Source organism: Colletotrichum lupini, chromosome 8 (genome assembly GCF_023278565.1).
Source record: "Colletotrichum lupini chromosome 8, complete sequence".
NCBI classification, from domain to species: domain Eukaryota; kingdom Fungi; phylum Ascomycota; class Sordariomycetes; order Glomerellales; family Glomerellaceae; genus Colletotrichum; species Colletotrichum lupini.
The window spans coordinates 4,019,663-4,032,710 of NC_064681.1; the positions used below are offsets into that span (position 1 = coordinate 4,019,663).

Sequence of the window (13,048 nt, forward strand, 5' to 3'; positions counted from 1 at the left end):
TACCTATAGCTTTTTGTCTTAATAGACGTACACAAATTCATCATTCTGGCGATCAGTCAGATCCATGAATGCGTTATCTCCCAACTGAGCACCAGCCTCATCATTCTGTGCGCTAACGTAGTGGTGCTCCATGCTAAGATCCTTGATCTTTCTCGGCTTGCCGTTCGCCACTCTCTTGCGCTCCTGCATCTTATTGGAGACGAAGAGGTTGATGACCTGCAGTCCGATGACGGCGAGCAAGGCACAGGTGATACCCATGACTTTGGTGAGACCAGGCTTGTACTCGGGCGCATCCTTGGAGTTGAAGAGAAGGGGGCCGATGATGTTGCCGGCGGAAGATCCAGCATTGTACAGGGACATGATGACGGACTTCTTGGTGGTACCCGCAATGTTGGAGATCATCCAAGAGACGATGAGGGGGTTGCCGCCGAAGAGGAAGGCAAGCATGTAATACGCGGCGAGCAGAGGGGGGATGCTGTTCCTAGGAAGAACATAGAGCATTACCGCGCCCGTAAGGACAGGGGCGAGGACGGCCGCGAGGAAGGCTGACTTAATGCGGAATCGGTGGGCGAGGTAGGAAGCCGGGAAGATGACAATAAGCTGCACGAAACCAAAGGGGATGTTGAGCAGGGAGCTCTTCATGCTGTCGAAGCCGAAGCCAGAAATGACAATGGGGCCGAAAGTGTTTGTCACAGCTGCGGTGACATTGAGGCACACGGCCATACCAACGAACAGCCAGCTCTTGGGCTCGTAGAGGGCCTCCCAGACTTGGCTCCACTTGAACTCGTTCCCTCCCGTGCCGGTCTGGTTGGCGCGAAGACGCTCGATGACCTGCAGCTTCTCGTGCTCGGTAAGGAATCGGGCAGAGGGAATATCGCTATCGAGGAAGAACCAGACGAAGGGGGCGGTGAGGACGGTGATGAGACCGACAAAGATGAAGAGAATCTGCCACGAGTGGATGGATCCGTTGATTTGACCCAAGCCGTACGAGACAGAGGCGGCAAACATGGTTGCAAGACCGTTGGTGCCGTACCAGCATGCCACACGCATGGGCTGCTCAGCGCGACGGTACCACTGCGAAGTGATGACAGAGAAAAGAGGAAGGCAGCCGGCCTCGAACAAGCCCAGCAGGAAGCGGGTCGCCAAGAGACCTGCGTAGTTGTGGCATGCAGCCATGCACACCTGCGCGATACCCCAACCCAAGACCAAGGAGGGCATCAGGATGCGATGTGGCACCTTGACAATAAGCCAGGAGGAGAAAGGCTGCCATGCGAGCTGAGCGATGGCAGCGATGGAGCTGACCATGGAGTATTCATTTCCGGTCAAGTTGCAGTCGGTTCTGAGGCCATGGATGGCGCCGTATCCGAGGACGGACTTGTCGAGGATCTGGAGGAAGTAGACCCAGATGAGGATCGAGAGGATTCGCTTATCGGTCTTTCGGCGGATGCGTTTGTTCTACAGTAGTTGAGTCAGCTCCTCTTCAATTTGATAAGACCCTGAAAATTAGGTCGACTTACATCTTCCTCTGTGACCTCGATTTGTTGATCACCAATAAGGTTCGCCGCGCGGTCGGCACCCTTGGCAATGTTTTGGCCCTGATGCTTGAGCTGTTCGACGTCCTCGGTGTTGCGATGCTCAAGCTGAGACACACCGTCTCCAGTCTTTGATGCGGTGTCCATGTTGTTTATTGGCGGTAAGCTGCTCTCTTGATGAAAGGCTGACTAAGAAAGAAGACAGGAATTCAAGAAGAGAGAACCGGCTTCTCTCTTGATGGTCCGAACATCCAGGCAGCCAAGATGGGCGGCGATCTCCTACCATCTTATACCTAGACCCTGTTTATCGTCGTATCGCCGGCCGCGTCGTAGGCCGCTCAGATGTTCGGCGAAAAGCTCGAGCCAAGTTCGTCATGGGCAACATTTGACCGTACGAGGTGCATCTAACCCATACCATCTCATCCAATAATGGCTTTAGATAGGCGGATGTGAGAGGATCCCCCCATGGGGACCTACCCGTTCCCCTCAGTCCAGCACCGCGCGCTAAGCAAGTTTGTAGGTTGGCATGGCACGCATGGCTGGCACCGCGTGGAGAGACCAGACGAAAATGGCACTAATTCCCCTCACGAACCACACGTTGCCCACCTTCGGGAGGTGGGGACGGAATGTTGGGGATGGAGAGAAGTCCGCGTGCGGTGAAGGGCAGGCTACCTGACTAGCCGTGCATAAAATCGTACACAAATGGGATAATTATGACCTAGTGCGGCCTCGCCTGGACAGACCTCGGCGGTGTCTGGCAAGTTGGAGGTGCGAGAGAGGACTGATAGCTTGATGCCCCCACGCAGAGGCTGAGGATTAACTTTGGCACCAAATAAGGATGACATGGTGTCTGTCAACTGACCCGAGACTGTGGACGTGTTCAGCTTTGCTATACTCTTTTCAGATGGGAGACTATCTAGTGCCCGGACTCCCTGAGAAGACGAAGGTTTGTGCCCGTCAAAATCACATAGATGGTGTCTAGCGTTGGGGTAAGTCGACCCACCCCCTTTTGGCCACCCTATTTCTCCATCCCAGCCACCGTATTAAAACCCTACCCACAATTTTCAAACCACCATAACAATTACAAAAATCGTCTAAATATAATTCTTTTTTATATACTTATTTATCGATATATAATAGTCTCGTATACTAAAAATAAAGTTATTTAGGCTCTTAAGGCTATTAGAAGAGGTCTCTTAGTTAATCGGGCCTCGATTAAGTTCGGAGTTCTAAGGTTAACTCTTCGTAACCGTAAGAGAGGCTACTAAACGAGGGTAATAGTATTTATAAACCTCTAAAAGCTTCTTTTATAATAAGAAGACTAGCTAGCTTAATAAGTTCGTATTTAGTATAATCTAAGCGTTATACTAACTTACGAATAGTTTATAAAATTCGCTAAGCGAGTTCTAAGATCTTAGGGAGATATAAATCCTCTTAGGAAGAGATAAATAGACGCTTTTTTAAGGAGGAACTTATTAATTAAGGTTTAGAAAAGTCGTATTATTAATTCGAGGCGTCTAAATAGGGCTATTACTAATATAATTAAGTTATAGTTTAGATTACTTAATATACTAGAGATTAGTAATATTAAATAGGCTAATAAGTATAATATAGATAAGACTAGTATCCTAGAGGGTAAGGGATTTAATAGCTTAGTTTTAAATAAGGTAGAGACTATAGTAGTACGAAAGAAAAAGCTTAGTTCGCGTGCTTAGGTATTTATAATTAAGTATATTTTTGTTAATAGTCGAGCTATTAAATTACTAGTTATATATAAGGGAAAGTCGGTATAATAGTAGTGTTTTTTACCTAAACTTAACCCTTATACTAGTTAGGAGTTTATAGTAATAAATAATAGCTAGACGACCGATAAGACTGCCCTTGAGTAGTTAAAAATAGTATTCTTATTATAGACTAAGACCCCCCCCCTTAGGGGGCTTAGTATACTTAATAAGCCTCGACTATTAGTTCTAAATAGCTATAGGAGTTATATAACGATAGAATTTATATAGGAATGCTATAGAAATAACGTCTACTTATTATTCTTATTATTATATACTTCCTATATTCTCTAGCCGTTAGATATAGCTATTTTTAAACTTATTAAGTCTAAGTATAAGAAGGAGCTTAGTAAAGAGGATATAGTAAATAATTCTATTATTGTTAAAAAGCGGTACTTCTTAAGCTACTATTAAAAAGCTCGTTTAGTTAGTCTAACGTCGTTAAATATACGAAGTAAGTAGAAAGTAACTAGACTATATCCTCCTAATATAGCTAGACTACTTACTAATCTAATAGTCCTACCTAACTTAGTTATACTAATTAAAAAGACCGTAGATATTAAATAAGTAACTAGTAATATTAGAGAAGTTGTTAACTAGGTATTAGTAGCGTCTATTATTAACTAGTTAATATTTAAGAAGGTTAGCGAGCTCTGCGATTAGTTAAAGTTATTTATAGAGCTTAGTCTAGACTATAATACTTAACGACTACTATTTAGAAAAGTAAAAAAGGTATTTAGCGAGTAGGCTTATGTTACGGAGGTAACTTTGTTTACCTTATTATTCGCCTTATTATCAATATTACGTAAGCAAACTATATACTATATTAATCTACGATTTCTGTAGATTATTATAGGTATTGATTATGTAAGCAATACTGCTTATATAAGCTTACGTGAGCAATGGAAAGTACTGGAAGGTAACTGAATAATCTGGAATTTACTCGAGGCGGAATTACGTACTACGATTACGCATTCACTTACGTATACGCTTATTAATTATATCATAATTAATAAGCAATGGAATATTCTAGTAGGAGGTTTTTATGCCTATACATAGGCGTGTATTTGCCTACCTAGACCTTTCGTTAAGCAAGCAACTTCTCATATAGTAATTCAACTATATTACTCTCTTTACTACAAAAACCTCTTTTATATACGCTTATATCCCCTATATTCATATATTCTTGCTTCTATATGAATATTCACTTTTTATATTCTTTATAAGAATATCCCGCATTACCTCGTTAAAGCTATACGTGCTAGAGCTTACTATTTAATAGTATTTTAGTACTATATTCGAGTTTTAGAAGCTAAAGTTAACCAATTAAGGCCGTAGAAAAAGAAGAGTATATTAATAGACCTAAATACTAAGTTCGCGAATATTTAGGATATATAAAGAGCTTAGGAAGACTCTAGCGACTATCTAGTTAGTCCTAGTTAACTTATAGGGGTCGAATTACCTAGGGAGAATAATGATTATATTATTATAGTAGTAGAAGATAGTTAATTAATTAAGTATAGTTAGTGGCGATGTTTTGATACTATGTTTTGATGGGGTGGCTAAAAGGGGGGGGTGGCTAAAAGGGGGTGGGTCGACTTAGCTATCCCTAGTTCCTTGCCCTTTCGGTAGGGGTAACCGAGGATAATATCCACTTCCATCGGCCGACCGGCTTCGAAGTCGTTTTGCATGCTGCTGCCGATGGGGTGCATAGCCAGGATCTTGTTGATCAGCTTGTCGACCAGGTCGTAATCGATAGGCACCTCGCATGCCTTAGTAACATCGATAACTTCTCTTATTAATCGTTGGGTCATTGGGGTAGCGTCTGGCGAGGAGCTAAGCCATGAATGCGTGTCGAGTAGTGTTAGTGTCGTGAGCGAGTTCCACGCTGCATTCCAAACAACCTTTTCCTAGCGCTGTACTTGGATATTGGGCACCACCTGGAATACTGTCCTACCCTCTGTCAATAGAGATGCAAATTCGTCCAGTCGCTGCTTCTCCACTGCCTGGTCGGTATCATTCGGGTAAGTCAAAGCACCCACTTTTGGGCACCCCCCCCTTTTGGGCACCCTAACAAAACATAGCATCTAAATATTAACACTAACTATAATTAATTAATTAACTACCTTCTACTACTATAATAATATAATTAAAATTCTCCCTAGGTAATTCGACCCCTGCGAGTTAATTAGGACTAATTAAACGGTTATTAGAGTCCTCTTGAGCTTTTTATACGTTTTAAATATCCGCGAACTTAGTATTTAAGTTTAAATATATAGTCTTCTTTTTCCTAGGCCTTATGTGCTTAATCCTAGCTTTAAGAACTCGAACTTAGTGCTAAGATATAGCTAATTAGTAGGCCTACTCCCTAAAAGCTTTTTTTATTTTTTAGAATAGTAGTTATTAAGTACTATTATCTAGACTAAGCTTTATAAATAGCTTTAAGTAATCGCAGAGCTTGCTAGCCTTTTTAAGAGTTAACTAGTTAATAATAGAGGTTACTAATACTTAGTTAAGTAGTTTACTAGTATTACTAGTCGTCTACTTAGCTTCTATACCCCTTTTAGATAGTATAACTTATATAAGTAGGATTATTAAGTTAAGAAGTAGCTTAGCTATATTAAATAGCTATAGTCTAATTACTTTTTTTATTTACTTCGTATATTTAACGACGTTAGACTAGCTAAACGAGTAAGCTAGTAGTAGCTTAAGAAGTACTGCTTTTTAATAATAGTAAAATTATTTACTATATCCTCCTTACTAAGCTCTTTTTTATATATAGACTTAATAGGCTTAAAAATAGCTATATCTAATAGCTAGAGGATATAGGAAGCGTATAGTAATAAGAATAATAAGTAGACGTTATTTCTATAGCACTCTTATATAAATTCTATTATTATATAACTCCTATACCTATTTAGTACTAATAGTCGAGGCTAGTTTAGCTTACTAAGCCCCTTAATAGGGAGGGTCTTAGTTTATAGTAAGAACACTTTTTTTAGTTAGTAAAGGGTAGTTTTATTAGTCGTTTAGCTATTATTTGTTATTATAAATTTTTAATTATTATAAGCGGTAAGTTAAAGAGGGAACTACTACTATTAAACCGACTTTCCCTTATAAATAACTAGTAGTTTAATAGCTCTACTATTAGTAAAAATATACTTAATAATCGTTACTTAGGTATGCGAACTAAGCTCTTTTTTTTATATTACTATAGCCTTTACTATGCCTAAAACTAGCCTATTAGCTCCCTTGCCCTCTATTATACTAGTTTTATTTATATTATACCTATTAGCCTATTTAATACTACTAATCTCTAGTATATTAAGTAATTTAAACTATTATTTAATTATATTAGTAGTAGCTTTATTAACGTAGTACGAATTAATTAAACGACTTTTCTAGACCCTTATTAATAGATTCCTTTTAATAAAAGCGTTAATTTATCTCTTACTAAGTGGTTTATTATCCCCCTAGGACCTTAGAACTTGCTTAGCGAATTCCTTAACCTGTTTATAAGTTAGTATAATACCTAGGTAATATTATATATAAATTTATTAGGCTAGCTAGTCTTTTTATTATAAAAGAAGCCTCTAAAGCTTTGCGAATACCCTCGCCCTCGTCTAGTAGCCTCTCTTTTAACCCTAAAGTATTATCTTAGGAACCCCGAACTTAATTAAGGCCTTTTTAATAAAGAGACTGTTTTTAATAGTATTAAGTGCTTATTAGAGCTCGTTTTTAGTATACGATACTATTACTTATTAATTAGTAAGTGTGCTAAAAAGGAATGTATTTGGACGATTTTTATAATTATTATATTGAATTAAAATAATAGGTAGGGTTTTAATATGGTGGCTGGGAGGGATTTTTGGGGGTGCCTAAAAGGGGGGGGTGCCCAAAAGTGGGTGCTTTGACTTATAATCCTATTTGCATGTCCTCGGACTTTGTGTGTTTGATGTGCCCAGGCTGCGGCTGAGCGGCTCCGGTCCAGGTCTGTCCCATTAGTATAAACTCATCCCAGCTTCTTGGAGACTCTCCCCCCGCGACTTACCACGCATGAGATAATTGTTGTGTGGGGGAACGCTTTGCGGAATGGCACTTCGTTACCGACACCATTCTGAATAATGACGATCGTGGATTTCTCCGCATCAACTGCCGGGGCAATTTCCGCGGGGACTGCATCCTGGGTGATGGCTTTGTGAGCGCAGACAATGTAGTCAAACTTCGCTTCCGCCTCTGCGGCATTCCTTACAACTTGGGGGTATTAGCTTTGAACAGCTGGATGAACAGGGTTAAGGCCATGATTTCGCTCCCCATCGGCTACCCCGGATTTCATGTGCATACCTCTGTAAGGGCGAACGTTATGCTCTCCATGGTTTTCGCTCGCAATAACGATTCCATTTTCCTTCACTGCGTTACAATTTGACCTAGCAACAACCGTGAATCTAACACGCGGTACTCTGCTTAGAATAAAGGCGTAGAATGATCCAATGCTGAACAGATGGTGTCAGCTTCTCATCCGAATAGGAATTCAGGGTGAGTGACCCACGCCCCCAACCCGTAGAGGAGGACCTCGATCTGCTGGCCTTGTGCTGTCATTATCGAAGTCTTGGTGCTCGTTGGACCTTGTTTCGGCGCAAAGACTTCGGTTGGCGTTCAGCTGTGCTCTGTAGCATGCACTTCTGGTATGGTCCCCTCACTCGACCTAGTATTTGTACACTAATCCGTCAGATTCCTGTTGCGAATACCGGCCGGCAACTGACTTCAGCCCCCGATGTTCGGTGCGGAGGCGGAGAAGCCACCAGGGCACCTACCCCAGAGATTCCTTCGCTGTGACCTTCAGATCGGCGAACCTTGTGTTGTGTGCTCGTGTGTCGTGGGGGAACGGGCGAGGAAGACTCCTTGGGGGTTAGATGGGGGTCGCCGGGCGTTGCATCCGGGGCCTGTGACCAGGGGTTCGGAGAGGTGTCCGACGTTGCGCCCCATCACCCCATCTTTCCCCCTCATTTCTCGGCCATCGTCCTGGTCCGACGCGGGGAAGCCGGTACTGAACCTTCTTTTCGTGATTGGAGGCCTCAGTGTGGTGAATCTCGGTCGACCTTCGTCTCGGGTCCGTGGGGTATTCAGGGGGGCTTCAGCCATTTGTTTGTCCTTTGGAGCATGATATCATCGGTGCGACTGATGGGTTCAAAGCGCGTAGCATCGTGTCTACTCTGCCCCTGGGTGGATTTGCGCTGCAAGACGGCGAGGAAAACGGGCCAGGTAATTGCACTCAGAGAAGAGTTTTCACTCGGCATATGTGACTTTGAATCATGTTAAATTTGACCATAGTCCTAGTAAGCATGGACTTGTTGCTTTCAATTATCTAGGTGCTTGACTCGTGATTTTGTGGTTGCGTACTGTCTAACCGCAACTCTCTCCTTCACCGTAGTTGTGAAGAAGACTTCTTCCTCTCCAACTTTTCGCCCCAAATTCTCGCACAATTCGCAATCTGCAACGCTGTCTCTCGGATTCTGGTAGCTTGCCTGACAAGCCTGCTTCTCTCCGAAGGCGTTTTGGGTGTCTTCCCAGGATCTGATTCTTCCTCCTTAATCGTATGACCCCATTCGTCTGCCGACCTCGCCACTAATCGAGCCGCGTCTTCGATTTTCTTCCCCGGTGGCTCTGATCCGTCCTCAGTGAAACATTCTTGGGGTTGCGTTGCGATTACGCCCGCAATGAGGTTCCACACAGCAATCAGATCCTCCTTTGGTATGGATGGTGATATCGTCGCGGAGATGGACCGTCGTTCGGCGGAATAGCTCCGTACCGGCCTCGACGATGATCCTGGCCGATCTGATGTGCGTGCCAGCAGACAATTGCTGCACGCACCGTTGTAGATGCCCGGCATTTTGACGCACTCTGGTGAGATCCCGTCTCCCCTTCGGCATTTGGAGCATTGATCCTCAGAGCCTTGCAGGTCTCCTCGCTCATGAAGCATAATTGCTTCCAACACAGGCGTCTGTGAAATGTCTGGTGATGCCCGGCCGGGCCTGACCCTCCAGGCCCTCCGCACTGGGAGAGGACCCAGAATCTTCATGGTCTCTGTAGGCGTGATTGATGGTTGTAGGCCTTGATCTCCAGCATCTTGGGCAGTTTCTGGAGCTGCGTCTTTGATGTTTTTGTGTCGTCCTCTGTGCTCGTATGATCCTTGGCGATTCCCTACCCCGCTATGTGCTGGTGCGGTCTTCGAGCTGATCTGACCAACGCTTGCTCCTGCTCCCGTCCGGACTCTCGATGCCAGTGTTGTAGAAGGCATCGTACCCTGTTCTTTTTGTGTAATTTCTACCGCTCTGGCCAAAAGTTGAAGCGTAATATCTGCGATTTCCCGTTCATCGCCCATCACGCTCAGGCAAATGAGGGCATATCAAGAAGAGTGATGCTGTTTGACCAACCGACCGAACCACCGAACATGAAAGGAAAAATAAACAACCCACCAGGAAAAAAAAAGAATTCAACCTCGTGATGCGGACCAGGTGGTCCACATACTCCAACGTACGAAAAAGCCACTTATAAGTTCCGGTGAAGAAGCCCGAAGTCTTGCCCCCAGTTACGTAATTCAATTGGTCATCTGTTCTACCGCGGGCGAGCTCGGAGGTGGTGGGTGATTGGCCGTCAGGAATTGCCGTGACTGTCAGATTCATGAGACGTTCTGGACTCTTGGAGATCTGCTGTCTCTGCACTGGGGGAGTCAGGCACTTTTGGTTCTGGGTCTGGCTCCAAGCGAGCCCTTCGTCCACGCCTTGTATGATCGGGGTCCCCATGGAGGGTATACAGCGGGATACAAAAGCGCAGCATGGCTCCCAAATGAACCCGGGAGAGAAGGGTGTTCGTCCAATTCAGCAACTATCCCACTAGTCATCATGTGCTATTCCCCGATTGGACCAAGTGGCAATATCGGGCTCGTTTTTCCGTTGCCAGTGTGGGAGGCTCGCCCGAGAAGTCGGGAATGGCAACCCATCCCCGCGGAAAGATGCCTCGAGTGTCTCACCTGGTCGCGCATCCAAAGCTGAGAGAGCGGCCCTGGGCCGCCGAGGCGCCTGGGGGTTGGTCGGGAGCAAGGTCACCAAGGAAAGGTTGAGAGGGCCAACGTGGGTTGGGTTACCGAACATAGCCGGGCCAGCGTCGATCCATTTGCAGAGTGTGAGATGAAATCTGACCGGACATACGCCAGGCCGGGTAAGGGTTAGCGGAAGCGCAAGAGAAGCGAGATGGGTTTGTTCTACTTTTGGCTTCGTACCTCGCATGGTCGCGTGCAAACAAGAAACAACAATACCCCCACGGGGAAGAGCAAAGTCTTTGGCATATGCTGGGTTTTCTGCGTCACACAAAACAATGGTCTCCAACCAGCGACAAATTCAGCGAAGTCGCGTGTGTAAGGAAAATAAAACCACGCCGGTTTCCACCGCGGATGTCACCATCTCGACTGATCAACACGCTGATTCCGGCCCGGAACAGTCCAGATACATGATCTGCTTGGGCAAACCATTGTGGAGAAGAAACAGTGGAGTCTGATGGGGTTGGTAGGTGGGAAACCCAGAATTATTTGGTACCAGAAACCGCCCCCCGCGGGTTTAGTCTCCGACACTTTCGTTTCCTCCGTTCTGTGGGGGGTAGGGAGGAGGCTTTTCGATGGCTTCGGACGACGAAATAGTCTACCATTAGACTCGTCTTGGAAGAGGTGCCGGCGTGGGGGTTCGGACTGCGTGGTTACATGGGTCGTTCCTACGGCTTATGTTACCTATTTTCGTGCCTGACTTACACCGACAGAAGGGAAGGGGGCGAAAGTCGATCCCATGATCATCCATGTTGCGCTGGCCTGTCTGACTTCCTTGCATTCTGAGTTTGGATGGGTTCTTTGTTACAAAAGCTTTGTTCGCGAGTAAGCTAATCTACCAAAACTCTCCTCACATCCCACCGCTGCTCCTGAATCTGCTCCCGCAAACTACTTGCTCCCTCGTGCCACAAACCCGCAGAATCAGTCCACAATGTCTCCCTCAGCAAACGGCGGTCCCGCCAGTCACAATGGCAACGGCACACAGCACGGAGCACGGCCGGCTCTGACTCCCGGCCTCTACGTCCCGACCGTGGCATTCTTCCGCTCCGACGACTCAGTAGACGTCGAAACCACACGCTCCCACGCCGTCCGTCTCGCCAAAGCCGGCGTCGCGGGCCTTGTGACCCACGGCTCCAACGGCGAAGCAGTGCACCTCGACCACGATGAGAGACAACTCATCAACCGCACCACACGAGCCGCGCTCGATTCAGCAGGAAAGACAGAACTACCTCTGATTGTCGGTTGCGGCGCGCAGTCGACAAGGGAAACTATTCAACTCTGCAAAGAGGCTGGTGCATCAGGAGGCGACTATGCGCTCGTCCTCCCACCAGCTTACTACGGTGGCCTCCTCACCACCGACCTCATCCTACAACACTTTCGCGAAGTCGCAGACGCAAGCCCGATTCCTCTTCTCATTTACAACTACCCTGGCGCCTGCAGCGGCCTCGATCTCAACTCAGATACCATCATCAACCTCTCGAGTCACCCCAACATTGTCGGCGTAAAGCTGACCTGCGGTAACACTGGCAAGCTGGCTCGGATAGCTGCTGCTACAGCCCCCAAGAAGGGCGACAACAACACGACACCATTCCGGACATTTGGCGGTAGCGTCGATTTCACTCTGCAAACACTCGTCGTCGGTGGCCATGGCATCATCGGTGGAACCGGAAATATTGCACCTCTTGCTTGTGTGAAGCTGATGCAGCTTTGGGATGAGGGCAAGTTGGCAGAAGCGAGAGAGCTGCAGGCAGTTGTGGCCCGCGGTGACTGGACTGCTATCCAAGGAGGATTTGTCTCAGTCAAGGCAGCATTGCAGGAGTACTACGGCTATGGAGGGCTTCCGAGGAAGCCTTGTACATTGCTCGAGGGAGAGAGCCTGACAAAACAGGTTGACGGATTTTCAGAGTTGATTCAGGCTGAGAAGGCATTGCAAAAATAGATGCTTGTAACAAGGTGGGTTTTGGCTTAGGTTTCAAGAGAATCATAGCGTATTGATCATTGAATGAGCTTTCACCTGAACATACTGGCAAGACAAGTGTTGTAATGAATGACAATGGTCGCGTCCCAATTCCCCGTCGACAAATTGGACGTCACTTTGTCGCCTACTGCATGCACTTTGGCTGATATTCAGTGGATTGGTTGGGGAATCTCCCAACCTAGAAATGGGTGCTGTACTACTCCGACGAGACGGGGCGCCTCTTCAATCTTTCCGTCTTAGTGCCTCTGCATAGATGATGTTGTTCGATCCTCTGATACAGCTTCGACAAAACACTCATTGCGGTTATTCTTGCTTCAAGATCATAAGAGCCCTGTAAACGCGCCCGTTTCCGCCGTATTTGGTATCATCTTGGAGAAACTCTATTCCGATCACGAAGCCAAGGCGCTTGTAGAGGTCCACCCCGTCCTCTATAGCATGTATGAAGATGGCAAGGCCCAATTCTTCGGCTTTTGATATGCCACTTTTGATCAAAGCAGTGCCTATGCCTTTGCCTTGGTTGTCCGGATGAACTGCCAGGTAGCCCAGTTGTCACAAAAAGCGGGCCCACTCTATGTGGGCAGCATTAACCACATCCATATCTCGTGACACCAGTCCTACATGACAAGCATAATAAGCACTTGGGAGATGGAAGCCGCAAGTT

General features: G+C 45.9%; 5 protein-coding genes across 5 annotated transcripts; 1 reads left to right on the top strand and 4 right to left on the bottom strand.

Moving 5' to 3' along the window:
- Positions 1-18: 18 nt before the first annotated feature.
- On the bottom strand, positions 19-1,679 carry CLUP02_15672 (uncharacterized protein; the record flags this gene model as incomplete). The annotated part of the gene is made up of 2 exons (XM_049294596.1): positions 19-1,455; positions 1,518-1,679. 2 exons carry the CDS (start codon positions 1,677-1,679, stop codon positions 19-21), a joined length of 1,599 nt encoding a protein of 532 aa, XP_049151742.1.
- Positions 1,680-4,875: 3,196 nt separating this feature from the next.
- On the bottom strand, positions 4,876-5,127 carry CLUP02_15673 (2-dehydropantoate 2-reductase; the record flags this gene model as incomplete). The annotated part of the gene is made up of 1 exon (XM_049294597.1): positions 4,876-5,127. One exon carries the CDS (start codon positions 5,125-5,127, stop codon positions 4,876-4,878), a length of 252 nt encoding a protein of 83 aa, XP_049151743.1.
- A 2,101-nt stretch (positions 5,128-7,228) lies between these two features.
- On the bottom strand, positions 7,229-7,912 carry CLUP02_15674 (2-dehydropantoate 2-reductase; the record flags this gene model as incomplete). The annotated part of the gene is made up of 4 exons (XM_049294598.1): positions 7,229-7,306; positions 7,365-7,567; positions 7,658-7,806; positions 7,863-7,912. 4 exons carry the CDS (start codon positions 7,910-7,912, stop codon positions 7,229-7,231), a joined length of 480 nt encoding a protein of 159 aa, XP_049151744.1.
- An 823-nt stretch (positions 7,913-8,735) lies between these two features.
- Positions 8,736-10,486, bottom strand: CLUP02_15675 (uncharacterized protein; the record flags this gene model as incomplete). The annotated part of the gene is made up of 4 exons (XM_049294599.1): positions 8,736-9,699; positions 9,812-10,152; positions 10,344-10,392; positions 10,458-10,486. The coding sequence occupies 4 exons, from the start codon at positions 10,484-10,486 to the stop codon at positions 8,736-8,738; spliced, it is 1,383 nt and encodes a 460-aa protein (XP_049151745.1).
- An 854-nt stretch (positions 10,487-11,340) lies between these two features.
- Positions 11,341-12,861, top strand: CLUP02_15676 (dihydrodipicolinate synthetase; the record flags this gene model as incomplete). The annotated part of the gene is made up of 2 exons (XM_049294600.1): positions 11,341-12,262; positions 12,641-12,861. 2 exons carry the CDS (start codon positions 11,341-11,343, stop codon positions 12,859-12,861), a joined length of 1,143 nt encoding a protein of 380 aa, XP_049151746.1.
- Positions 12,862-13,048: the final 187 nt, after the last annotated feature.